This window comes from Gekko japonicus, unplaced genomic scaffold (assembly GCF_001447785.1).
Source record: "Gekko japonicus isolate JY-2015 unplaced genomic scaffold, Gekko_japonicus_V1.1 scaffold2016, whole genome shotgun sequence".
NCBI classification, from domain to species: domain Eukaryota; kingdom Metazoa; phylum Chordata; class Lepidosauria; order Squamata; family Gekkonidae; genus Gekko; species Gekko japonicus.
The window spans coordinates 229,799-256,574 of record NW_015162541.1 but is presented as its reverse complement, the minus strand read 5'-3'; the positions used below and the strand labels follow the sequence as shown (position 1 = coordinate 256,574).

Genomic DNA, 26,776 nt, shown 5'->3' with positions numbered 1-26,776 from the left:
TCCCTAAGACCTGGGGGGAAGGCTGTTTCAAGGAACAGCAGCTGAGACCAAGACAGGTGAGTGGCATCACTGGTGTGGGGGAGGACTCCTTCCCATACCCTCCGCCCCCAGAGACAAAAATGTGGACAGCATCCTAGCCTTCCCAGAATTATAGCGCATTATGGAGCTATATATAGGAAGGGCTGGGGCAGGCCCAATGGTCATTCACTTGGCTGCTGTGCCTGCCCCGGGATGGTCGACATCTCCTTGGCCTCTCTGATCTCTAGCTGTTCCTTCTCTGGTTGCTGGTGCCTCTACTGGAGTCCCACTTTCACCAGCTCTAGTAAGAGAATTTTTAAATTGTCTTGTTTCCTCTCTCTCTCTTTTGTTCTCCTATGTTTTCTGCTTCTATGTTCACACTTAATGCCTTTAACTACAGTCCAAATACTTTCCAAAATGATTGTAAGGCCAGCCTTACATGGGGATGGGGAGTCTGATGCAGTCTTGAAATGCATGGAGGGACCTCAGTCTTGGAGAGAAAGGCCAATATCAAAAATGTTCCACAGACTGGTGAGGCAAAGACTTCTCCTGGGAACAGGCTACTGGATCACATTTTATTACCAGCAAAGATTCATAAGAGAACTTTGCCCAGTTCTCTGTATTGCTCCTGTGTCTGTGTTGTAAGTCTAAAAGCAATGCAATCTGTAAGCCAAAGAGTTCGTCCAACAGAAGAAAAAGGCACAGATTGTCAGGTTTAGGGACCCTTGGTCTGATCCTGCAGAGCAATTTCTTATCTTCTTAATAGAAACCAGGCAAGTTTTCTGTAGCTTAAGGTAATACAGCTTTCTCAATATTTTGGCCTCAGCTTACAGACATACAAACATAAATTATGTTAATTTAAACTCAAAACCATACATTATACTGAACTTGCTTAAATTTACTTTTTAATACTTAATATCCATTTAGAGCTCAGCTGGAGAGGGTTAAAGGTGGGAGAGATGGAGGGGGTGCAGCCACTATAAAAGCTTTAAGTTTCAAAGTGTTCATCTTTGGCATAAAAATAGAATTCAATATCTTCCACTTATTATTGCTTTGTGTAAAAAATAACCTCTACTGTTAGTACGCCATCTGAATCCTGCAATGATTACCATCAAAGAGTACCATCACTAGCACTTTAACTGTTAATTGTTGGACTGTTTTTAATGCTTAATGTTGTTGTTGTAAGTTGTTTAAATTTTGTACATGGTTTTTATGGTACAGGATACCAATTACTGTAAGCCGCCCTGAGCCTGCTTGCGGGGGGGGCGGGGTATAAATCAAAATAATAAATAAATAAATAAATAAATAAATAATATGATTATCTCAGTGGCGCTGATCCACTCAATTTGATCAAACATCAATGGAGTAGAAACTGCTTGTCTTGCAACGTGAAAGTATCTTATCTTGCCTTGCAATACATTACAGTCCCAAAGGCTCAGGAGCACAGCAAGCAACCCAGAGAATCCCCACCCATCAAATGTTATGGAGAATGATCTGCAGATCAAAGGCTAAAGTTTTCAGAGAAACCTGAGCTCAGACATCTCTCTTTCTTGAAATTAACCCAATTGTATAAGGCTATTGTAGCAGACAACATCGACTAGAGCAGAATAAGGTAAAAAGAGGTCTGTGTACTGATATGCAGGTGCATACATTCGTGCTTTACGCACAGAGAGAAAGAACAGGGAAGAGCAGGCAGGCACAGCTCTCCCGGCTGCAGAACTGAGCTCCAGTTACCATGTTTGTGCTATTTATAGGGCATTTGTCACCTTGACCAGCAAAAGGCCTGGCAGCTGTTTTGCGGGGTTAACATTCCTCTTCTGCTCTCAATAGGTCAGGCTGAGTCTGTCTTGAGTGCCAGAGACACAGCATACACGAGGCAGGAAGAGAGGAAAGAAAGCAATCCACATCCCCAAAATCCAGAGGGTGGGCTGGGGAGGTCAGAGTGAATAGGATCCAGAGGGTCTTCTCCTATAGGAGGCACAAGGACCTTCTGGACTCCTACAGGTATAACAGTCCGAAGGCAGACCCCTCTACAATGCAAAGTGAAGCATTCCATCTCAGGCTATGGAACTTGGATTTCCATTAAAGGCTGGCTTACTGGGAAGATTTGACCTCAGAGACAGATTTGACCCATGGAGCACAAGTGGAGTGGGAGGGAACAGATTTGACCCATGGAGCACAACTTTTTGTGGAAGCTCCATTGAAATGAACAGGAGGTGTGAACAAGCACAGCAGTTCATTCCCAGAAGGTTTGTGCAAGAGGTCTTACTGATAGATTGGGGCCCTTCCAGATGTTGGTCTTTGGAAGGGTATTTATAGCATTTGGTTTTTCTGTCTTAGGTGCCACAGGATGCTGGATTGGGCCTGCGCTAGGCAACTGCAAAGGAAGGGCATAGAAAGGTCTGTGACCTGAATTTGAACCAGGGCTCCCCGTTTCCTTTTCACCAAAGTCTGTGCCTGTGCAAAGGCCATTAGCCACAAGGTATAGATAGGGACTCTTGGTCGGGGGCAAGTGATGCTCTGTATTCTTGGTGCTTGAAGGGGGGGACAACAGTTGGAGGGCTTCTAGTGTACTGACCCCACTGCTGGACCTCCTGATGACACCTGATATTTTTGGCCACTGTGTGACAGAATGTTGGACTGGATGGGTCATTGGCCTGATCCAACATTGGCTACTCTTATGTTCTCTCATGCCTACTGAGTTTTGTATGGGTGCAAAGATGTTCAAATTGAGCAACAGCCTCACTTTTTTCCCTTTGGGAGAGGAACCCCCAAAGCGTACAATTATGGGACATTTCTCACCTGTGAGAGTGACTGTTCCAGTCCAGAGAGCAAGGTGGCACCAGTCAACTGGTGTCTACACATGGCAGAGAAGATGGATTGACGGGTCCAAACACAGTTCCTCCTCTCTTGTCCTCAGGTTCCTCTGACTTCAGCCAACATGTCGAGCTCCCAGCAGCATCTCATTCAAGGCATGCACCAGGACCTCAGCTGCCCCATCTGCCTCAAGCTGTTCCAGTCTCCCGTGACAACAGAATGTGGGCACACTTTCTGTCAGGAGTGTCTGTCTCGGGTGCCCAAGGATGAAGATGGCAAGGCCACCTCCTGCCCCACCTGCCAGGCTCTTGCCAAGGTGGAGCAGCTGCACATCAACCAGCAGATGGAACACCTGGTGGAATGCTTCCGGCAGGTCCCCCGTGACCACTGTGAAGAGCACCTGGACCCGCTGAGTGTCTACTGCGAGCAGGACCGGCAGGTCATCTGTGGAGTGTGCGCTTCTCTGGGCAAACACAAGGGTCACAACATCATCACCGCTGCTGAGGCCCACCAAAGGATGAAAGTAGGTATCAGGAGGAGAAGGAGCCCTTCTAAATAACCCGGCTTCAGGCCTCCCCGGTCCAGGTCTCCTATCGACTCCCACTTCTTACTGCCCCCACTTTGGGCAAATTTTAGTTTTGTGTCCCAAGCCTACCTTGACTCCCCAGGATCAGGGTAGGTTAGAAATCCAGGTTTTTTTGTGGATTTTTTGTTGTTGTTGTTTTGCTGTCAAGTCATAGCTATAGGGTTTTCAAGGCAAGAGACATTCAGCAGTGGTTTGCCACTGCCTGCCTCTGTGTCACAGCCAGGAGGACTTCCTTGGTGGTCTCCCATCCAAATACTAGCCAGGGCTGACCCTGCTTAGCTTCTAAAATCAGACTAGATCAGGCTGGCCCGGGTGATCCATGTCAGGGCGCACACACAAATCCAGCTATACAGAAGTTTAAAATGACAGCAGTAGTTGCAGTTCCAACTCTCCTATTTGTCCTGAATTTGACGTACAACCCCCCCATCTCTTGGTATCGTTTTAGAGGCAACTTCCCCAGCAGCAAGTCCAGCTGCAGGAGGCCCAAGTGCGGAAGGAGAAGACCATTGCCCTGCTGATTTGCTGAACCGGCAAATAGCAGAAGTGGAGGCAAGTTGTTCACGCAGGAGGATCCAGAAGGCAGAGCGATACTACAGACTTATGGAACCTTTCTATCAACAGGGCTGCCAGCTGTGGACTGGGAAATTCCTGGAGACTTGGGGGCACAGCCTGGGGAGGGCGGAGTTTGGGGAGGAGAGGGAGTTCAGGAGGGATGTGATGCCATAGAGTCTGCCCTCCAAAGCTGCCACTTTATCCGGGGGAAGTCATCTCTGTAGTCTGGAGACCCATTGTAATTCCAAGAGATCTCCAGGCCCCATCTGGAGGTTGGCAACCATACTTATCTATCACAGTGGATGATGATTATAGTGAATGACTTAGATTTTTCAATAACTGCTAGATGACTAAGGACCAGTGTTGAGTGAAACAGATACGCAACAAAAATGATAATGGAGAAAGTCTCTGGATTTATAAGCCATTAATTACACGGTTGTATCCTGAAACTCTTAGGAACAGAACAAACTTCTGTTCCTTGAAGTTGATGCAGTTCCTATAGACAAGGTAACAGGGGTCTGAGGCACTGTAATCCCAGATGAAGCTCTTGGTAGGAAAGTCCTCAGTCTTATAAAGTTGCTGTAGTCCATGCTGTTGTCCCAGGGAGGGAAAGCAACCGTGTTATGGAAGATGTCAATAATATGCCAAGGAAAAGCTTTTCTCGTTCCCTTTTCTCTTAGGTTGAGAGGGAGCTAGCTGTCTTCCAACTGATTTCTTCCTCAGGCATCTCTCTTAACTGTCCGTTTTTTCCCAACTGCCATTCTTTGAACATTCCAAGCTCGTAGCCCCTCCTATTCTTTTACTTATGGCTTCCCCCAAAGGATCTTGGGAATTATAGTCTGGGGAGAGCGCTGAGAATTCTGTCAGACAGCTCTAGTAACGCCTCAAACAATTACAGTTCCCAGGATTCCTTGGGAAGAGGGGACAACTATGAAACAAGTTTAAGTCTGTAATGCAGATTTGCCCAATAAGGGGAACTGTTAGAACGGCTAGCCATTGATGAAAGCCTGTGGATATCTCCTGTGGCAAACAAGAAAATTTGCAAACAAACACATATTCATTTTTAAAAGAGTCCAAATGTTTTGAGCTCTCTCCTTCAATGGCTACCCTGAACATTCCAGCACTTCCATTTGTATGTGTGTAGGAGAAAGACTCTAGCAAGTACTTCAAGTTCAAGGGGCTGATGAAAAAATCCCCATAAAGCTGAGAGTACTAAGATTTATTTGGTGTAGTTTGGTGTAGTGGTTAAGTACACAGACTATAATCTGGGAGAACCGGGTTTGATTCCCCACTCCTCCACTTGCAGCTGCTGAATGACCTTGGGCAAGACATAGTTCTGTCAGAGCTGTCCTTGAAAGAGCAATTCTTGAGAGAGCTCTCTCAGCCCCACCTACCTCACAGGGTGACTCTTATGGGGAGGCGGAGGGAAAGGAGTTTGAAAGCCTCTCTGAGACTCTGAGTGAAGGGCAGGGTATAAATCCAATCCTCCTTCTATTTTATTTATTTACTTCATTTATATCCTGCCTTTCTCTACATGGGGACTCAAAGTAACTTACTTCATTCTCCTCTCCTTCATTGTATCCTCACAACAACCATGTGAGGTAGGTTATGCTGACAGCATGTGACTGGTCCAAGAAGGTCACCCAGCTACCAGACTTCCATGGCAGAGTGGAGATTCAAACCTGGGTCTCTCAGATCTTAGTCTGACACCCTAACCAATATCCCACAGACTGGCTCTTAACCAGAACCAGAATAAAGTTATTTTGGGGGAAGTTAGTAAGCTATTTTGTGGGAAGAAAATGGCGGAAATAGAGAAGCAGGAAGCCAGGAAGGGACTCCAGGAGCCACCTTTCTCTCTCTCTCTCTCTTCCCAGGATACCGTGTCTCGTTTCAAACGGCAGGTGTCGGAACAGCTGGGGGTGATGCGTTCCTTCTTGGGAACCCTAGAGGCCTCTCTGGGCCAGGAGGCTGAGCGAGTGCAGGACCAGGCCACAAAAGCCCTGCAAAACGAGCGCAAGACCATGCATCACTACCTGGACCAGCTCAAGCAGATGGAGACCGTGTTGGGAGAAGTGCAAGAGGAGACACAGACTGAGTTTCTGAGGGTGAGGCTCTCCCTTCTTTGCAGTCCTTTCCAGTCTTCATCCACGGTCTAAGCCAGGGGTGGCCAAACTTTCTTAACATAAACCACGCAGAATAAACGTCAGATGTTTGAGAGCCACAAGACATGAACAAATATAACCCACACATTTTTATAGAAAAACATGCAAATTTGCTTTTGATTAACATTAAATGAGACAGCCAAAAATAAAAACAAAAGGGTTAAAAAACAGCTATTGATAATGGTATTTAACTTTATATGGGGAGGGAGGGAAGAAAGGGAGAGATGGAAAGAAAGCAACTTTAACTTTAAATGCATCTTTCAAGACCCCCCGCGCCCGCCCCCCCGCCAGCTGGCTTGGCTTGAAGAAGGGATTTAAAGAGACAAATGCCTTCTCCAAGCAGGCTTGTAAGACAGAAACTCCGTCAAGGATTCCCACAGTTCTCCCTAGGGTTACAATGGGAAACATAGGGTTTTATACCCCCTATGACACTTAGAAATAAATCACAATTATTGGTTCCATCAAACTTTGTCACATATTCGTCACACCATTCTGATTGGGAATCCAACCTGGGGGGTTGGATTTTCCCAGGCAAAAATATACCTTCTTCAGTTGAACAATAGGCTTTCTTCTTCCTAGGCTGTGAAATTCTAAAAAGTATCTAATTGTAACACATATCAGTATATCATGCAGTGTTCTTCAGCTAACTCAAGCAAACTGACATCAGGGGCATGCGCAATTACAACTGGCAAGAACAAGCAAAGTCACTGCAGTAAGATTGTCTGTCAGCATTTAGCATTTTACCCACAGTGCATTTAAGCAATGAACCAGAGTGAATATCTGAATATATGTTCATGATTGATTTCAGTTACTGTGATTAGAATCATCAAAGGCACTTAGCATATGCACCATGGAAGTGTTAAGAGCACCTGCTAAGTTAAACTAACTTAGTCAGCGGCAGAGTGCAAAGGGTTTCATAAGCGATGTGTACAACAGGCTGGTGGGGGTGGGTCTTTAAGAATGCATTTAAAGTTGCTTTCTTTCTCTGGTCACCCCCCCATCTCTAGCCTACAGGGAGGGGAACACTGGCTGGGGACGGGAAGATTGATCGGGGAGGCACGCCTCCCTTTTGCTTCCCCAGCCACCCTGCCAGGAGCCACACAATATGTGTGAAAGAGCCACATGCGGCTCCCGAGCCACAGTTTGGCCATCCCTGAGAGTCTAAGCAGAACCAAACTGGAAACAGTGCTATTAAGTGCCCCTTGCAACACAACGGGGCATTTGTCTTTTGTTGCAAGAGAACCCCAGTGGTGACTCAGAAGCACACTGACAACTGCTTTGTATATAGTATCCCAGACCCTTTTCACGACGGCTCAAGCCTAATAGAATACCCAGCATGGCATTTACGCAACTGGCCTTTCCCGGCCATGTTGATTTTCATTGGGTTGGTTTTAGGACAACACCGGCATCTGGTCCTTTGTAATGATAGAGTGGCCGTGTTAGTCTCTTGCGGCAAAATCAAACAGGAGTGCAGCGGTTACCTTAAATGCTAACAGAAGTTATTCTAGCATAAGATTTCTTCATGAGCCAAAGCGCACTTCATCTCAAGCAAGATGTGCAGCAGATGTTTCTAAGGTCTGCAATCCATCCCAGTTTTGTATCATTTAGAAGTTAGAGGAACTAAGTCCTACTCTTTCAGTGCAGGCCTTACAGGAAATTTGAACAGCAAACACTGCCGCTTTCTACTTGTCACTCCCCACACTACATCTGGAGTCCCCATCTATCCTTCTAGCCAGAGTCACATTCAGAGCATGAAGCTTGCGGTGCCAGGGGAAGAAAGCACAATGGATTTAGAGGCTGAAGATTCATACAGTTCTGAAAAACATGCTCCTGTGATATTGCCCCCAGTCCTGGCACCCTCAAAAGTTTTTATTCCTTGCTTTTCTCCACAATGAGGACTCAAAACAGCTTACATTTTTACCGTCTCCTCTTTTTTATCCTCACTATCACCACTCTGTCAGGTAGGTTAGGTTATGAGAGTGCGACTGGCACCCAGTAATATTCCTTGGCAGATTGGGAATTTGAACCTGCGTCTCTCAGATCCTAATATAGCACTCTAACCAAGCTGTCAGTTGATAATCTCACCTCCCATATATGAACCCTCCTGATAATCTCATCTCTGGTTTTTGCTAATTTAATGAATCTCAGAGAAGCACCTGCTGTGAACTGTCTACCTCTTTTTATTCTTCTCACTGACCTCTTTCTTTCTTCTCATCCTCCACAGAAATACTGCCTGGTGGCCAGCAGGTGAGCGACTGTCTTTTTATACCACCAAGCCCAGCATTGTTTTTTGCCCTCCACATCTAACACCCACCTTGCTTTTGATACCTTAATCAGAGCGGTATATAAATTGAATGTATAAATAAATAAATGAATGCTGCAATAACTTCACTATGCGCACATACATTTGTGCACCCCTCCCTGCACCCTTAATTTCTACATCATTTCTAAGAACTGAGAAAAATGCCCTCCGCAAGACACGGAAAGTGATTTCGTTCAGATAGGACAGTGAAAAAGGGGGGAAATATTTAATGTTATTTTTCTATTTACAAATTAATGAGGATAGTAAGTTCAGATGTTTTAAAATAATTTGATAGAGTTGAGCAGTTACGTTTAATCTAGGTGGGATTATGGAAACTGATTCTGGTGAATTGCGCATCATATCTTGGCGATGCCTTCCTCTTCCACCCTCAAAAATCATTTCTTGGAATGAAACCCTGAATGGAAAGAAGAGCGCATCCTAGGTTCATGTGAGGTTCATGCTAATATGGTTTGCATGTGGTATATAAGAATAAGAGCAGGGGAAAGATTTTCCAGTTTTGATGCCTTTCCTCATTAGTTCTCCTTTCAGTTCACTGTGTACACTGTGTGAAAACACAGATCTACTTTTTTTTTACACATAATTTTGTTTTAGCCCCAGAGATATGCTGATTCTATAATATCTACAAATGCACAGAACTCTTTTTAAAGTCAAACTGCTGTAGAGATTTGGATGTGTGTGTGTGTGGTCCCTCCCCTTAATCCTACGTTTATGGGATCAGGGATGTACACAGCCACAAACAGACATATTCTCTCTCTCCCCCCCCTTCATACACACACACACACAGACAGAGTGTTTGCTGTCTCAAAACTTCAGTCCCACAACCTAGTGCCAAGGACTGTGCAATAGTACTGAGTGTGCCTCTGCATTTACTACTACCAAATAGTGAATGACAGAATATGAAATTTAACAGAAGATGATTTAATAAGAAGAGCCCTGCTGGATCAGACTAATCGTTCATCTAGTCCAGCATCCTGTCTCACACAGTGGCCAACAACAGAGCATAGAGCCCAAGGCCTTCCCTGGTGTTGCCTCCCAGCACTGGTATTCCTGTGAACATGGACCTCTCCTCCATAAATCTGTCTAATCCCCTTACACCTTCCATTCTGGAAGACTTCCAAGCTTGAAGCATACATTTTAAAAACAGAAATGAAAATGGTTATCAGAAGAAAGGGCCACAGCAGCTTCCTTGGAGTTTGGTTCCGTGGGTCCTCCTGCTCAGTTCCACTCTATGATGTCCATCTTCTTTTCCTTGGTACAGGTTGCAGAAGATCCTTGGAGAACCCCCACCCATCGCCCGCATGGACATCCAGCTCCCCATCATTTCAGACGAGTTCAAGTTCCAGGTGTGGAGGAAGATGTTCCGTGCACTGATGCCAGGTAGAGATCTCAGTAGGAAGGTTCTATATACAAAAAGAGAGGGGCTGCAACATTTACTTGATGTTGGTTAAAAAAGCTGGGAGCCCACAAGGAACGGCAAAGGTGGAGACATAAACAACTGGGAAACTCCCCACCCCCAAGCATCTATTTTTCATTTACAAGATAATATTTTTCTTGCATACTTGGGGAATCCCCTGAATATGCAGAAACCCTAGACTTGTCTGCCAATGGGCTTAGTTCTCTACCATGTGGTAGCATGCAGCCTTCAGTTCAGAGGAGATAATGAATGGATTCAAGATCTTTTAATCAATTACAAGGGTTGGCAGAATTTTTAAAATTAAGTTATTTTAAATGCAAGCACTCACAAAAAAGAAAATCTTCTGAGATGTTGTCCGCCGGGACACATGTGGACTCTACTTCAAAATGGAAAATGTGCCACTTTATTTGGAATGATAATTTATTAACATGCAAATATATGCATATTTCATTGACTAATTAATCAGTTAAGATGTTTATGATAAATGATTAGGGAGTCTGTAATCAGGGACGGCCCTAAAAATCAACATTTCATATTCAGGGAAACCACATTCTGTACTGGCAAAAACTGAATTCTGTAGAACATGTCAGGTGTGGCAATACAGTACATCTTGCATGTACTTGATTGTTTTGCACAACGATTTGCTTCTCTTGCTCAAGAGAAGGGCAGGGGACAGTGTGGCGAACTGCAGCCTTGCCCCTGGAGCACAGGAGATTTTATTTATTTAATACCATGCTTTTCTCTCGATCGGTAGTCAAAGCAGCTTACAACACCATTCTCCCGTTCGTCATTTTATTCTCACAGCAGCAACAGTGTGAGGTAGGTGAGGACGACAGAGATACACTGGCCCAAGGTCATGCGACAAGCTTTCATAACAGGGTAGGGTTGAACCTGGTTCCCGAGATCCTAGTCTGACATTCTAACCACTATGTACCACTGGTTCTATTTCCCCCCCTCATTCTAATCAGTTTTCACTGGTTATTGTTCATACAGCTTTGAATCTGTCTTGGCAGCCCGGAAGGCTAAAAACATGCTTTGCAGCATCCCCAAAATTGATTAAGTTCTCCATGCATCCCCAGAAGGCAATGTTTGGCGGTTTCACTATGCAGTGAAGTCATCACATTAACACTGGGCACATGGCACTGAATCAGTCCCTACTCATGATCCAAAAGAGCAATGGGGGCATTTCCCATTATGAGTCGTTCCATGATGCTTTTCCATATAAATGACAATTGTCCTGAAGCGCCACAGCTGAGCACCAGTTTTTCAACTCAAACAGCATGTCAAAAGTTGCATTTTGCAACAATGAAAAATGCCTTCAAAAATACCATGGAACTACATGCTAATATGAAGTTCCGGTCCCCATTAAAACATGGTGTCGGCGGAATCCTTGCTTTATTTAAAGAAAGAGTCAGTGCCTCATAGTCTCGCTTAACACTTTTATCTCTTTTCCTTCCTCTCCTCCCCAGCCTTGGAGAACCTGACCTTTGACCCAGACACTGCTCAACAAAACCTGGTGGTGTCAGAGGACGGCAAGCGGGTGGAGTGTTCCGAGCACAAACAAGCCGTGAGCACGGATGACCCACAGCGCTTTGATAAGTCCAACTGTCTGGTCTCGCGCCAGAGCTTCTCGCAGGGGGAACATTACTGGGAGGTGATCGTGGATGATAAGCCACGCTGGTCTCTGGGTGTCATCTCGGCTGAGGCCGGGCGCAAGGGCCGCCTGCATGCCACCCCATCCAATGGCTTCTGGCTGATGGGGTGTAAGGAAGGCAAGAGCTACGAGGCCCATGTGGAACACAAGGAGCCACGGCCACTGAAGCTGGAGAGGAAGCCCAGCCGCATCGGCATCTACCTCAGCTTTGAAGATGGCCTCCTCGCCTTCTATGATGCCAGCGATGAAGACAACCTGGTGCAGATCTTTGCCTTCCATGAGCGCTTCACAGGCACTGTCTACCCCTTCTTCGATGTCTGCTGGCATGATAAAGGCAAAAACAGCCAACCACTGATCATCTATACTCCAGAGTCGGGAGCGCAGTAACTAGCTGGTGACTGTGGAAGAAATGCTCTGAACTTCACTCAGTCATTATTTACAATATAGACACACCCAGGCCACGACTCCAGCCACAACTCAGCGACAACTCCAGTTGTAAAGCTCAGAGGTATCCAGAGAAGTCCACACCAGGACAACCCACAACCCCAGCAATGGTTGACATTTTAACTCTTCTCTGTGTTCTACAAGCTGTCCCAATCATGCCCGCGTACATGGACAGAAAAGTCACTGTCCCCAATAGAAATATATAATCTTGCATGGAGTTGGGCATCTTGATCATCTCAGCTTTCGCTGATTTAAAAATACAACTTCCCAGCCCTTGTAGTTTGCAAAAGAGTTTGGAAATATGTGGGCAGGGTCTGCAGACTCCAAAACAAGAAAGAACTTGGAGCATATTTCCAAACAGGTATGGGGCAGCCCTCTGTGCCTTGACTGCTACCACTCACCTCTCCCACAATCCTAGTCATTTGAAATCTCCATTTCCATCTCTTCTCCCTTATTCCATCCTCTTCACCATCTCACTTCTTTGTAAGCGCAAACACACAATAGATTATGTGAAATAAACGATAAAACATTACAAAATAAGCACGCTGGTGCCAAACTATCTCATGCACGTTATTTTTCTCTGAGCACAGAATTTCACTTTGCTCCACATCCATTTTGGAGCACACAAAGCACTGATTGAAGAACAACATCTCTTTGCCCACAGTCATGGGGGAAGCACAGAGGATGGGCCATGGATCAGTGGTAGAGCACCCACTTGGCATGCCGAAGGTCCCAGGCAACAATAGACAGCAATCCACATTTATGCCCATTTCATTACAGGCTCAGCATAAATGTGTATTGTTATTATATTGTTACCTTCATAGAAACAGGTTCGGAAACACTATTGTTGGTCTCTAAGGTGCTAGTGGACTCAAATCTAGCTTTTCTACTGCAGACCAGCACGGCCACTCTCCTGAAACTGAGGTAGAGAAAAACCAGCTGAAAACTTATCATGTACACCGATGGGCTACATAGATCTCCCCAATGGAGTAAATAGCACCCCCTTGGGGCCGTTTCATGTTCAGGAAAGCAGCACATCCTGATGGGCAAATCACTCAAAATCCCACTGCAACCCCTCAGCACTAGAATAAAGCCTGACTATTCCATTTACAATGTTCAATCAGTGTCAGTGTGCTGTTGTTGTCACTGTAAATAATTTTTGTTAGCTGCTTTGAGAAGGCATTTGGTCACGAAAACAAATTCTCAAAGCAAAGAAAGAAATTATTTCTCGTTGTGAACGTGCCATATTGTTAGCATATCCTGTATGCAGCTATATTGATGTCAAATCATCCGCAGCTAGGCTTACCAAGTCCCCCCGGGGGGCGGGGAGACCCCCGCCCCAGAGGCCTGTTCCCCGCCGCCGCTGGATCGGGCCCCGGGGGGAACTCCACCCCGACGTGCATGTCACCAGGAAGTGACGTGACTACGCGGGGCACGCTGGGGGCAGGGCCACGGTCATCCAAGGGAAAACTCTATGGACCCGTGTGGTCGCGTCACTTCCTGGTGATGTGGATGCGGTGCGCTTCGCGTGCGCACGTGCACTCCAGGATCAACCCGGGAGTCCCCCGCTCCGAGCCAAGGTAGGACTTGGCAACCCTATCCGCAGCCCAAACACAGTCAAGCCTAGCTTGAAACGAGATCACCTCACTTCCCCTTTTCTCATAGTTCATGCACTGTCTACAAAGTTCTAAAGAAACATATTGGCCACAGACGCATGCTGACTCTCCTCTAATGCACACACATCAGATGTGTCTGTGTCCCATGCATACTGGGCAAGTAAAGCAAACAAGTGAACACCCTCTCACACACCCTTTGACGAACTTTCTCCCTCTTCCAGGCAGTCAGTAGAATAATTGGAGACAGGAAAGGTGGTCTCGGTGACAAAGGTCACTTACCTCAGGACGGAGTTGTTTGCCGTGGCTTGGATGCTGTTGGGAAACAGGGTTTTTTTTCCTCCCTAGTTCCCCACAACACCCTGGTGAGAGACACTTTTTTTACATATCAAACACTACTGCAGGGATCGACAACCTTTTTGAGACTGCAGGTGGCTTTGGAATTTTGACACAGAGTGGTGGGCACAGCTACAAATTGGCTGCCATAAAATGGCTGCTGCGTGAGGTTTAATCAGCCACAAAATGGCTGCCACAGCTTACCTTCAGTCACTCAGTGAAGATCCTTGTGCTGTGGCAGCAGCTGTTGCCAAAGCAATGTTTTTTTTGTTTTTTGTTTAATCTGCACAGTCAATCAAATCTCCAGTGACCCATCAGAAGCACTGCTGGGCAAAAGCCCTGCCTGGCCCAACCCACTTTCTAAAAATACTTGGCAGGTACCAGGAAAGGGGTCAGCGGTAGGGATACCATTCCCTGGGTGGGGTGGGGTATGCCCCGCTTTCATGGGCTCTGCTCTGCTGCTGGTCAGCAGGAGCAAATCCCCCCCCCCGATGCCATACACAATGCGCTGACATCACCTGGAAATGACATCAACGCGTTGGTGACATGGAGGGGTGACACTCTGTTTTTTGGGCAAAACTCTATGGTTTGAGGCTGTTTTTACCATAGAGGTTTGCCCAAAAAGCAGAGTGTCGCTGTGGCGTCCTCTTATTAGGGAGGACTGGTTTTCTATTTAAATTTATACTTTGTGTTCATAAACAGGGTAGATTTGGCTCCCACCAGGAATTTAAACAAATTCCAAAACTTTTCTCATTAGCTGTTGGTAAAGTGACCTCGAGTCTGGGCTTTTCAAGGGTCTCTGTGGTCCTGAGGGAAGAATGAACTGAATTCTGGAACTCAAACAAAATGTAATTCATTGAATAAAAATGTAAACACAAATAAGTTGTTTGTTAACTATAACTGTTTAGGGGAAGAGAAACTGGGAAAATTAGCTGTCAGGGTATCACACACAGTCTCTGGTCACAAGATCCTTCTCTATTAAGAATCTCCTTTTCAATAGACCCTCACTCTGGCTAAGCTCTCTATTTTCTTCTTAGTTTTCTTTTAAACTTTAGGATGTCTCAGATCCTTCTCGTAACTCTTCCACATTTAAACTTTCAACAATGTTTTTCTGAACACTTCAAGTTTTCACACAGCACTCTGTCTTTCTCTCTGACAGACTCACTAACTGACAGACTCTCATTCAAACTCCAACTGAACTGCTTCAAGACACACACACACTCATTCCAAGCAATCCCCTCCCACACTCTGCCATCCACCAATCACATCACACTAGTTTCTCTCAATCATTCTACTCTGCTATCACTGCCCTCAAACCAAACATTTAAAGACACACTCTCACTAAAAACAAGGAATCATTACAGTCGCCCCCAACATCATTGACACACTGACGGCACTTCCAGGTGATGTCAGTGTGTTGTGCGACATTCCCACTCACCCCTGGAACATCCCCCAAATCACCCTGATGGCGCAACAAATGGACGTGGCAACTCTAGTCTGTGGGCACTATGGAACCCACGGGCAACACGTTGGCTAATGCCTGCCCTGTAATCAGATAATCACAGCCAAATTAGATGTGACAGTGTCGTCATGGCTGCTGCCACCATGTTAGTGATTTAAAAATGCCTTGAGGGCCCTATCCCAATCAGACCTACAGCACACTACTCTTCTTTCCTCCCCCTACCTTTTCAAGTGCCAAAACAGCTGCGGATATGGGGACAGCTGTTTCGGCACTTGATAAGTCGTGGGGGGGTTGCAATAAGAGTGCCTCAGGCTGCCCTACTGCAGTATTCTTAAATCACTTTAAAATAGCAGTGGTGTCCTCGTGGCAACCATGAGGACACTGCCATGTCCAATTTGGCTAGACTGGTAACTCACAAGAAGTTATTAAAAGGTGTTCTGTATATGTTCCATATAAATGAACTACTGCAGTTTATTATGTCATAATGACATACTCAGGTTTTCCTAACAGTATATTCTATGTGGTCAAGATTATCATCCAAAAAGTGATTCAATTCTTCTGCCAGTGTTTGGTGAAATATGGAATATCTGGTGTACAAGAAGGAAGAGAAACTCCTGTATGGAACAACACCTGGAAAACTAGTCAAAGAAGGATATGGGGTTCTTTCCTCTGCTAAGTGTTATTTCCTTGTGTGTCCTCCAGAATGCAGTTCTTCAGCTGTACCCTCCTCAGAAGTCACCTTGAACCAAAAGGAAAGGTGGGCTATACATTTTAATATACGACACTGTGTATAATGGATGTATGTTTAAGGTAGATCTATTTTGTGCTTTTTATTTTTATTTTTTAAACTTTTCTATACTATTAGATAAATATCGGTAAGTATTATCAAACATAGGTTTCACCAAAACAATGCATCAAAATGCAGGATTATACTGTGTTCAAACATTCAAACAGCACCTTGTCAGTTTCACAATCACTCAGGGGACGCTAGTAATTTACCTGTTATCGAATACAACCTTTTTCAAGGACAGTGATGTACATACAGGACATAAGGCGCAATAGATTCTCTTTGTGAGCATAAAACCCTTAAAATAGCAAATAGCAGCATACTCAAGAAATGTTGGGAGGTAGGTCTGTATTCTCTCCCCCACCCCTTCCCATCTTCACTGGAGTCCCAGAAACGGGCGTACAACTTGAAAGCACAGCTCACCAGAGAGCCAGAAGGGAAGAGAGAACAAGGAGAAAGAACTGAAGGAGTGAAAACTTTGGTCACTGCTGGAAAAAGTGAGATCATTCTCTTCTGAGCTGCCAACCCACTTGCAACACTTCTGGCCTTTTCCCACCTTCTCTTGTAGCACAGAATGAGAAGTTGCAAAACAAAGCACAGAGCCCACTTCCTCATGAGCCATAAGCCCATCTCTCAAATCTTGCCTTGTGAATGAATGTCTGGGAGGCAAGCGTTGTATGGTTCGAGCCAGCATAGCCCCAGGACCAGAAGAAAGGGCTGCATGCATTTCACCACCATGCCATGCACATACAGGTCAGTGTTGGGTGCTGAGTACAGCATTCAGTATTGTGAGAAACCTCAGCTTCCACTAAATAGAAAAGTGGATTGAGAAAACCTCTCTTGAGTTCAGGATCTGGGGGGGCAGTAGATTCAGGACAAGAAGGAAAGGGCTTCTTTGTACATCTATGTCACTGTCTTATGGAATTCACTGTCCCAGGATGTGATAAAGGCCCCAGGCTTTAAAAAGAAAACTGGATAAATTTGTGGTGGACAGGTCCATCAATAGTAATGATAGCTAAGTCCCAGTATATATCATTGTAATGTATTCAATTGCTGCCATTGAATGCATAACTGTATGTGAACAACATAATTGAATTGCCATGTAAAGCTTCGTCCTGGCCTAGGATCCAAATCCATCCAATCGCACTGCTAGCCCAGGAAGAACCATCCAATCACAAGTCAGCAAGCTCCCTGAGCGAGAATATCCATGATTGGTCCTTGTGCATACAACCTTATTGGTTGGTAATTGTACAGTAGGCGTGGCTATATAAGCAGGGAGAGTTTAAAAGCAGGACAGCTGCAATGTAAAAGCTGTTCTGGCTATCAGATGTTGATCCGTGTTGGAGTTGTGTTCGAGTTGTTGAATAAAGCTGAATCTTTGCTGAATCACTCTCCAACTACTTTGTTAAGCAAGCGACTTAACAATCATGGTTGCTCTTCCTCTCATGCCCTTCTTGTGGGTGTCCCAAGACCATTTATTTGACCTCTATGAGAAACAGGATGCTGGACTGGATAGACCTCTGGTGTCAACCGGGGGTTGGTGGGTGTCTTCTTCTGTTGATAGTTACCAAACATTTTCAGGATCACATGCTCTTCAGACATTACAGGAAAATAACAGAGGAAAGGTTTTCAATCCACCCTGAAAATGAGGGGACCAGCTATTATTGTTTGGGTGGACCTGTGGTCTCAACCTGTGAGGTTCTTCTTCTGTTCATATTTACTGAACATTTTCAGACTCACATATTCTTCAGACATTATAGGAAAGTTACAGGGGAAAATTCTCAATCCACCTTGAAAATCAGAGACCAGACTTTTGAGCAGAGGACTGTGCACATCTGAAAACAAAAGGGCTCTTGTGATCTGCGCACACACACCCACACCCCCATTTTTGTATAAGGATATAATTTTAGCACACATTAAGGGCTGTGAATAGGGCTGCAGTAATGCCTGTGAAATTTTAGGCTGTTCTTGGCATCCTGTATTGTCTATTCTACACTGCATTGCATTATATTTTAATTCTACTACACTGTGTTTATTGCATTGTTATTACTGATGTTCTCCACCATGTGTTGCAATGAGGAAGGAGGACTATAAAGGAGGTAAATAGATAACTAAATAAATGTATACGCGTATTCATATGCCTGCATCTGAAAAATCCATAAAGCACTTCCTGAATTTGTACAGTGAAAAGAGTGCAATAGAGGGAATATTTGTTCCACTTCTGTTTGTGAGGCTTTGAGGGAGTATTAATTTATCTACCGCCTCCTCTCCTGCGGTCACAACAGTGCATCCCACCTTCCTCTGTCTCTGACTCAGCTTCCCCTTTTGCCCCTTCCCTTTCCTACCCCTCAGTTTTGCAAATGACTCTCGCTTGCTTCACTTGACAACATTTTGCATCCACTGCCATGGCTTAAGCTGACACTTCTTTCCATTCAGGCAGCCTCCAGAACCTAGCTGAGGATGGATGCCCTGTCGCTGCTCATCTGTTTCTCGGCCACTGGTAAGTGCTCTCCTTGATTTAGAAGACATTGAGGGTCCAGACTCTTTGCTGGAGGCACCAAAATTTGAGCTAGATGGGACAGAAGGAGATCAGTGAATAGGTCTCCTGAAGACAGGGGCGAAAGCAAGCTGATATGGGCTGGGACCTTGTAGGCATGTTCAATTATACTGGAGAAAAATAGTGTTTCATATAAAGAGTATAACTGCGGTTGACTTACCTTTTGAACCAGAAGTCCTTTTATCGCAGCACTGGACAAATTGAACCTGTAGTCCCACAGAGTGGTCCCTTGCCTGCTTGCTGTTAGCGGCCGCGCAATAGCCTCAAAGTGGCATTCCAACAAAGTTCCATCAGTGTTTCTCTGGTCTGAGAAAATATGGGACCAATTTATAATGCGTAAAATAGCAGAAAGTCACAAACATGATACATTAAGGGGAGATAGCTCTGATTTTACAGAAATTTGGTTCCCAGTCTTGACATATTTTGCCTCACGTGAAATCATTCCTAACAATGTTAAATATAAAAAAAAACCATTAACCTTTTGACATAATGATAATGTTTTAGTACTTGGCAGGGTATGTCCTGGTTGTTGGCTTTTATGCGCCTATGCAGAGGCTGTTAGATTACTACCAACCAATATATTCATTATCGGCTATTATCCCCGGTGTAATCTCTTTATCTTGCGTTTTTTGTATTCTTGATTTTTTGTATTCTGTTGATGCAAATTTGTTTTCTCCTTAAATGGTTTGCAATTGTATAATACATAATTTTAAAAAATGGACTGGGACAAAGTAATTCTGGTAAGAAGGCCTGAAATGGTACCTCCCTTCTTCTGCTTCAAGCCCCTTCAGCGAGATAGTGGTGGTGGAAAGTGCCACCAAGTCATAGCCAATTTATGGCGACCTTGTAGATTTTCAAGGCAGGTGATGAACATGGGTGATTTGCCATTGTCTGCCTCTGAGAAGCAGCAACCGTGGGCGTCTTTGGGGGGTCTCCCATCCAAGTACTAACCAGGGCTGACCCTGCTTATCTTCCAAGAGCTGACGAGATCAGGCTAGCCTGGGCCATACAGATAAGGGCCAGCAAGAGAGTATCACAGAGAGTCCGATCAGATGGCTCTTTAGATCCACACGAGGCACGATTGCCTCACGGATCTAAAGGTAATGTCCAGACACAAACATCTGGGAAGTGTCCCTCTTCCGTGGGCATCCTGTTTTGCCATGCTTTGGAGCCGTACTTAAAAGATAGTACTTTAAATCTGGGGTTTTCGGTTACCTGCGGGACAACTGCGGACTTTCACCCGTCTGCTCGTTCCACCAGCGCGCAATCCTCCCGTCGGGGTGGTCTGATGTCAGACCATCTTGAGCGGGCGCCATTAAAAAAAATCTACACATGCGTGGATCAACAAGGACGCGCTGTGACGCCTATGCGCAAAAAGGACGTGCTGTGACTAGGAGCAGTTCAAGGAGCTGCGGTGGCTCAAATGGTTAAGACGCTGCAGGCTGTGGAAGGTCAGTAGTTCAGCAGTTTGAGACCCGAGTGTGCCGCATGATGGAGTGAGCTCCCGTCTCTAGTTCCAGCTCCTGCCAACCTAGCAGTTCAAAAGCAAGACATTGCAAGTAGATAAATAGGGACCACTTCGGTGGGAAGGTAACAGCATTCCGTGCGCCTTGGTGTTTAGTCATGCCGGCCACATGACCACGGAAACGTCTTCGGACAGTGCTGGCTCTTCGGCTTTGAAACGGAGATGAGCACTGACCCCCTAAAGTCGGACTCGACTGGCTTTCGAGCAAGGGAACCTTTACCTTACCAGGAGACCACAGATTATCCTTCCTCCATACAGTTTTCTCATTCGCTTCTCGTGGAGTTACTACAGGGGAACCATACAGGCACTACAGCTGTATGTTTCCCCTCGCAGAGCTAATTTGGAATAGGATGGGGGGGGGGAGGCTTGAGTCCTCCCTCCTTCTGAACTTCAACTTGAGTATAATGAACAGGGGTCATTTCGTAGAAAAAGAGCTAGGGGAACTCATTAGCATAACTCATTAGCATATGCCACACCCCCTGACATCACCGGAAGTGTGTCATAAGGCCACACCCACCACTCAGTTAGTCTTAGTCTTAAAGGTTAGTCTTAAAGGTGCTATTTATTTATTTATTTATTTATTTATTTTTGCGACTTATACCCCGCCTATTTTGCAGCAACAGACTAACACAGCTACCTCGGGGAAGCTCCTGGATGGGGCTGGGAGTCCTTGCGGAGGCCACGTGGAGTGGCCTCGGCCAGGCAGAGGGGGAGGATGCCAACTTACCCTCCTGCTTCTTCCTCCTTCTGCAACAGAATGAGGCTGGAAGCAGGGGGCGGCCGGAAGAAGGGGGCGGGGCTTCGTCGTGTGCCCCGCCCCCTGCACCTCACCCGGGGGAACTGCAATCCCCCGTGATCCCCCCCGAAATGACCTCTGATAATGAACAGGAGTCTGGTGGCACTTTAGAAAGTACTGACGTTTCCCCCCAGCCTAAACTTTCAAGGTCCTGACCTGGACGTCCCAGGCTATCCCAGTCTTATCAGATCTCAGAAGCTAAGCAAGGTCAGCCCTAATCAGTATTCGGATGGGAGACCACCAGGGAAGTCCAGGGCCGCCTCTGAACTTGTCTCTCGCTTTGAAAACCCGACAGGGTCAGCATAAGTCAGCTGCAGCTTCATGGCACCCGACACAAACACACGTTCATGAGTCATCCAATGTCAGGTCTGACTCACCAATGTTTAGGCTGGAATAAAAATTGGTTTTAAGGTGCCAGTGGCCTCCCCTTTTATTTTGCTGAGACAGACTAATCACACAGTTCTCCATCCAGAATTATCATCTCGGGAGATTCTGCTTTTGAGTAAAGAGCCACAAGAAAGCGGCTCACAACACAGAGCAGAAGTGTGTGGGAGATACAGGAAAAAAACAACCCTCTAAAAGCATAACCTCAAGAAACAATATGCACTCCAAATGCTCTATGGCCATTTTTATTTTATTGTATTTATTTTGCTGCAAACTTTTCTTCCCAGATTAACCAGCTGCTAAAGGGCTTTGTTGATTAATTGGTAGGACCCAGCTGCAAGTTAAAGGCACACCATGTATTTTCTATGGCTATTTCTTTTCCATTATGCTACTGTAATAGGGAATGAAAAATACACAAAGGAGATTTTCATTTCTAGGATTGTGGTAGGTTTTGCTGACTGAATTGTAAGGTATCTCCTGGTTCGGCTACCTCTCGGCTATGACCTCGGACTTGGACTCTCTCTCCGCCTGCGCTTTTGTTATCGTCTCCCACATCGGCTACCTCTCGGCTCTAACCTTGGACTGGACTTGGATTCTCTCTCTCTGCCTGCACCCCAGCCCGTGACACTAAGTTTATGTGAACAGAGTGGGTTTTAAAGGAAAAAATAGTCTCCCCATTAAGGCGGACGTCACACCCATCATCTCCAATAAATCTGCTTATATAATTACCTTGAGTGTGGCCACACGTGCCAGATAATGCGGGAGGTGGGTGGGAAACAAGGCTATTTGCACCGTAATAATTTGACCCGCCACTGCGTGATCAGATGCAGCGGCGGGTGACTCGAGTTTTTTCCTTCGCCGCGTGTTTCTGGCGCGCTGCAACGAGGGATCACTGACGCAATGGGAGCACGCTGGAGTGATCACATGGGGAAGTCCGTCTGCGGCCCGTCACAAACCCGTTTGATACTGCACTTTCCCCAGTATTTTTTAACTCTTTGGTGGCAACGGGTGCGGGACGCTTGCCAGATGTTTCCGTTTGATCGCGCACATAAAATCCACGGCATTCGTGCGTATCGCGCGGCTACTTCTGCATGTGATCGGACTCCTTGTCTTGCATTTTCATTAATCGCATTCATGGCATTTGCATTGCAAGTGAGCTTTGTCCAGTGCCAGAATAAATCTTGCAGCTATTCAGATTTTTTCCCTATGATGGGCAGTGTCTCCTTTGGCCTTAAATGTGTTTAAAGCAAAACTAATGGTTCAGCATTTATATGGCGCCCCAATTTGGGTTCAAGGATTTACATTTTACGCTTAATGTATTCAAACTTTCCTTTCTGGTTGCTCTTTCCAAAGAGCCCAAATGCGTAGCCTTGTTGGCAAAGCAATTGGAGCACATCTCAGCTTTAGCCTGATCTGCAGCAATTAAGCTCAGGTTGGCTCATGATCTGTCTGATTCTCTCCTGAGAACGATGAAATGGCTCCGATCTGATTCTTACACCAGTGCTTGGAACCATGGAATGGATTAGGAAATTGCTGAACTGGGATTTTCACTGACCTGCTTATTTACTGTGGGATTAAATAATGATTGTGATTGGGAGACTTAAAGAAATTAACCGGCAGCTTCTTAAAGGTCTTAAAGGTGCCACTGGACTCAGACTTTGCTCTTCTGCTTCAGACCAACACAGCTACCCACCTGAATCTATCTACACTGCTATTGTGATTGTCATGTCAAATGTGATTATGTGAATGCATCACAGCCTCCCATGGGATATGTATAACAACAGACCTTTCCCTTATTTTTGTGACTTTCATCAAAGTTGTATTTATTTGTTTGTAATATGACGCCCAGATAATAGGAATTTAAATCTGCAATATGAAACACAAACTGGGAAGAAGACAGGAGGAGACAGTCAATTCAATAAGCTTTGGATGTCACCAGGGCTTTTTTTGTTGAAAAAGCCCAGCAGGAACTCATTAGCATAATAGGCCACACCCAACAGCAGAAACTCATTAGCCTATTAGGCCACACCCCCATAGACGCCGAAGCCGAGCCAGCAGACAGAGAGACCATCAGGATCCCACCACCAGGGTGCCGGTAGGCAGTCCCACCCCCAAACATTAGATGTGGCCCAAGTTAGGAGTACAAGTTCTTAGAACGCAAAAATATGTGAACCGCCCAGAGACCCCCCCTGGGGGGTTAGGGCGGTATATCAAGTCGAAAGTTAAATAAAATAAATAAATAAATGTTACCACACCCACCTTTTGCTTCTTATTCTGTTTACTTTGTTTGTTGTCAAAACCCTGAGCTTTTTTTGTAGCAGGAACTTCTTTGCATGTTAGGCCACACACCCCTAATGTAGCCAATTCTAATGAGTTTCTGCTGTTAGATATTGCCTATTATACTAATGAATTCCTGTTGGGCGTGGCCAACTCAGGAGCCAGCCGGAACTCCGTTCCTGTGCGTTCCTGCCCCAAAATAGCTCTGGATGTCACAATAGCCCTTAAAATGGCACTGAGAGGTCAACTTATTGATTGCTTTTCCTAGTTAGATGGGTCATTTTGGAGATCTTTCTCCCCACATAACAAGTAATAACTGTGGGTCATCAAGTCTCAACTGACTAACGGTGACTCCAGGACCATGGAATTGTTAAGGCAAGGGATGAGCAGAGGTGGTTTGCTATTGCCTTCCTCTGTATAAGCCACCTTGGACTTCCTTGCTGGTCTACCATCCAAGTATTAACCATGACCAATTCTCCTTAGCTACCAAGCTCTTATGAAATCTGGTTATTCAGGCTGTTTCTCCCCACATGGAGGTCTCAAACTCCACAGACACTGCCTACCACCCCCTTCCTCTCAGCTTTCTGATAGCTCCTCCCCTGCCCACAACAGTGAAGCTGCTTATGAGGAGAAAATGATTAAGAGGCAGACAATGTTATTAGTACCCTTACTGGTACCAGTGCAGGGTCATCTAGCTTAAGTGACACATACCAGTTCAGTTCAGCAACCCCCATTTAGGCTTTCTATCCATATGACAGGATCAGCCAGTGTAAGCAAAAGCTAACACGGGAATCCGTGAGTAAAAATGGGCGTGCGGTGGCTGTAAAGAGATGGACTTCCTTTTCATTCCACCCACTTTTTCTGCCACCCATCTTCCAACCTTCAAACTGTGTGGGCAGAAGCATTTCATCCTTCACGCAGCCTTAGTCATTTCCCCTCCTGCTGTTACTCCTTTTTTGGTTGCCAAGGAACTCCCTCCTCTTTATTTCACAGTTTGCCCTCAAGGAAATGGTAGGAAGGAAGTAGAGGGGGTCACACATACTAGCTGTGGGTTTGACACTAATAGTGGATAGTTTGACAGACACACAAGCTGAGACCTAGCCAGCTTGTGCAGAGCAGACCTGGCTGTTATTTCCTGAACTGCATTGTGGGTAGTGGATAATGGAGTGCCCTGCTGGCCCTCGACTTTGCATCTTGACCCACAGCCTGATATTGGATTGTCAGCTGTGGTCTGGGAAATTCCTGTAGATTTGGGGGGTGGAACTTGGGGAGGGCAGGGTTTGGGGAGGGGAGGGATCTCAATGGGGTACAATGCCATAGAGTCCACCCTCCAAAGCAGCAGTTTTCCGCAGAGGAACTGATCTCTGTAGCCGGGATATCAGTTGTAATTCTGGGAGATCTCCAGGTCCCACCTGGAGGGTGGCAACCCTAGATAATCTAGGATATAACCTGTGGATTAGGCCCAGGGGCTGCCAAATTTCTGACCTTCCTGAGGTCACTTCCCTTTTGCTGTGTAAAAAATCTGATTCTGAACCAGTGATTTATCCCCTGTAGCGCTGATGGCTTGCCATGGATTCAGCGTAGATACAGAACGACCGATTATATTCCAGGAAGCAGCAGAAGGTTTTGGGCAAACTATAGTGCAGTTTGGAAGAGGAGCTGATGGAGGGTAAGTGTCCCTGGAGCCAGTGTTCTCTCTAAGCTGAGTTAGTGTGAGCGAACTCAGTTTTTTAGCCTCCAGCTCACACACTTTTGTCTTAGCTCAGGAAGGATGGCTCCAGAGCAAACTAATTAATGCAGTAGCCAAATGGCTCGTTCACAACTTTAATGTCAGTAGCTCACAAAGGCCCTGTTCACACGAGGGGTTTTGGGCTGGGAGAGGGATGGATCGGGGGGCCGCTGCAAACGGGCGCGATCCCACAGCAACATCTGGGAATTGTGCTGCGCCCATCCCCCACCCGTCCCTTCCGCCGAAAAAGCGCACCAAAAAAGAACCACCTAACCGGGTGGTTCAATCGAAAGGGCCGCGGCAAGTGCGGCCGTGGGATCGGCGGCGCGTCCTTGCGCCAGCGCATCCCTGGCCCCCAGCCGAACTGTGCATGCTCGAGCATGCGCAGTTCGGCAGCTTCCCCCTCCCATTCGTCTATTCCTCCCCGGCATCTGATCGTGCCGGGGAGCAACGGCGCATGGCTCACGGGATCCATGGGATCCCGCCCGCAGCGTCTCTATTTTGGTGAGGCTCTATTTAGCCGCACTTTCACTGGTGTTTTCCCTGCCGTGTGGCAGGGGCCAAAGTAGATTTTTTGCTCACAAGACTCCACAATTTAGAGAGGAGCATTGCCTGGAGCCACTTTAGATCCCCATGTGGGATCATTTGGCTCTTATAATGGGTACCATGGAGACCACCACCATCTTTCCTGGTGCCTACCAGATGTTTTTGGAAAGTGGGCAGAGCCAGGAGGAGTTCTTGCCCAGCAAGGCTTCTGATGAGCCACTGGATATTTGATGGGCTTTGCAGATTTTTTTAAAAATATATTGCTTTGGCAGCAGCTACCACCACAGCACAAGAATCTTCCCAGTGTGAATGAAGGTAAACTGCAGCAGCCATTGCATAGCTGGCTCCACCTGTTACAGCAGCCATTTTGTGGCTGTGCCCAGAGGTCATTTCGGGGGGAATCGCGGGGGATCGCAGTTCCGGGTGAGGTACAGGGGGCGAGGCACATGACGAAGCCCCGCCCCGCTTCTGGCCCTCATTCAGCCAGGAGGAGGCAGGAGAAGAGGGAGGGTAAGTTGCTTCCTCCCTGCCTCTCCCCACCCCTGCCTGCCTGGGGCCAGGGAGGGCCTTCGCGGGGCTTCCTTGCACTCCCGCTGGCTGCAAGGCCGCTGGTGGCGGCCGCGACCGTTGGGGTCGGGGTGTGTGGCCTTATGACACACTTCCGGTGATGTCAGGGGGTGTGGCATATGCTAATGAGTTATGCTAATGAGTCCCCCTAGCTCTTTTTCTACAAAATGACCCCTGGCTGTGCCTATCAGCTGTGTCAACATTCCAAAGGTGCCCACAGGTGTAAA

General features: G+C 46.2%; 2 protein-coding genes across 2 annotated transcripts in view; both read left to right on the top strand.

Moving 5' to 3' along the window:
* The first annotated feature begins 193 nt into the window (after window positions 1–193).
* Window positions 194–12,306, top strand: TRIM72 (tripartite motif containing 72, E3 ubiquitin protein ligase). The gene is given in 8 exon segments (XM_015406325.1): window positions 194–322; window positions 2,939–3,358; window positions 3,867–3,938; window positions 3,941–3,970; window positions 5,848–6,078; window positions 8,360–8,382; window positions 9,717–9,835; window positions 11,342–12,306. Coding segments are annotated over 7 exon segments (1,446 nt in total). The 5' UTR covers window positions 194–322; window positions 2,939–2,959; the 3' UTR covers window positions 11,914–12,306.
* A 6,234-nt stretch (window positions 12,307–18,540) lies between these two features.
* LOC107106207 (integrin alpha-M-like) overlaps window positions 18,541–26,776 on the top strand; it is a 56,949-nt gene continuing 48,713 nt past the window's right edge. Inside the window, exons 1-2 of the mRNA XM_015406316.1 lie at window positions 18,541–18,668; window positions 25,262–25,376. Coding sequence (XP_015261802.1) covers window positions 18,629–18,668; window positions 25,262–25,376 — 155 coding nt within the window. The 5' untranslated portion in view covers window positions 18,541–18,628. The remainder of the gene's footprint in view (window positions 18,669–25,261; window positions 25,377–26,776) is intronic.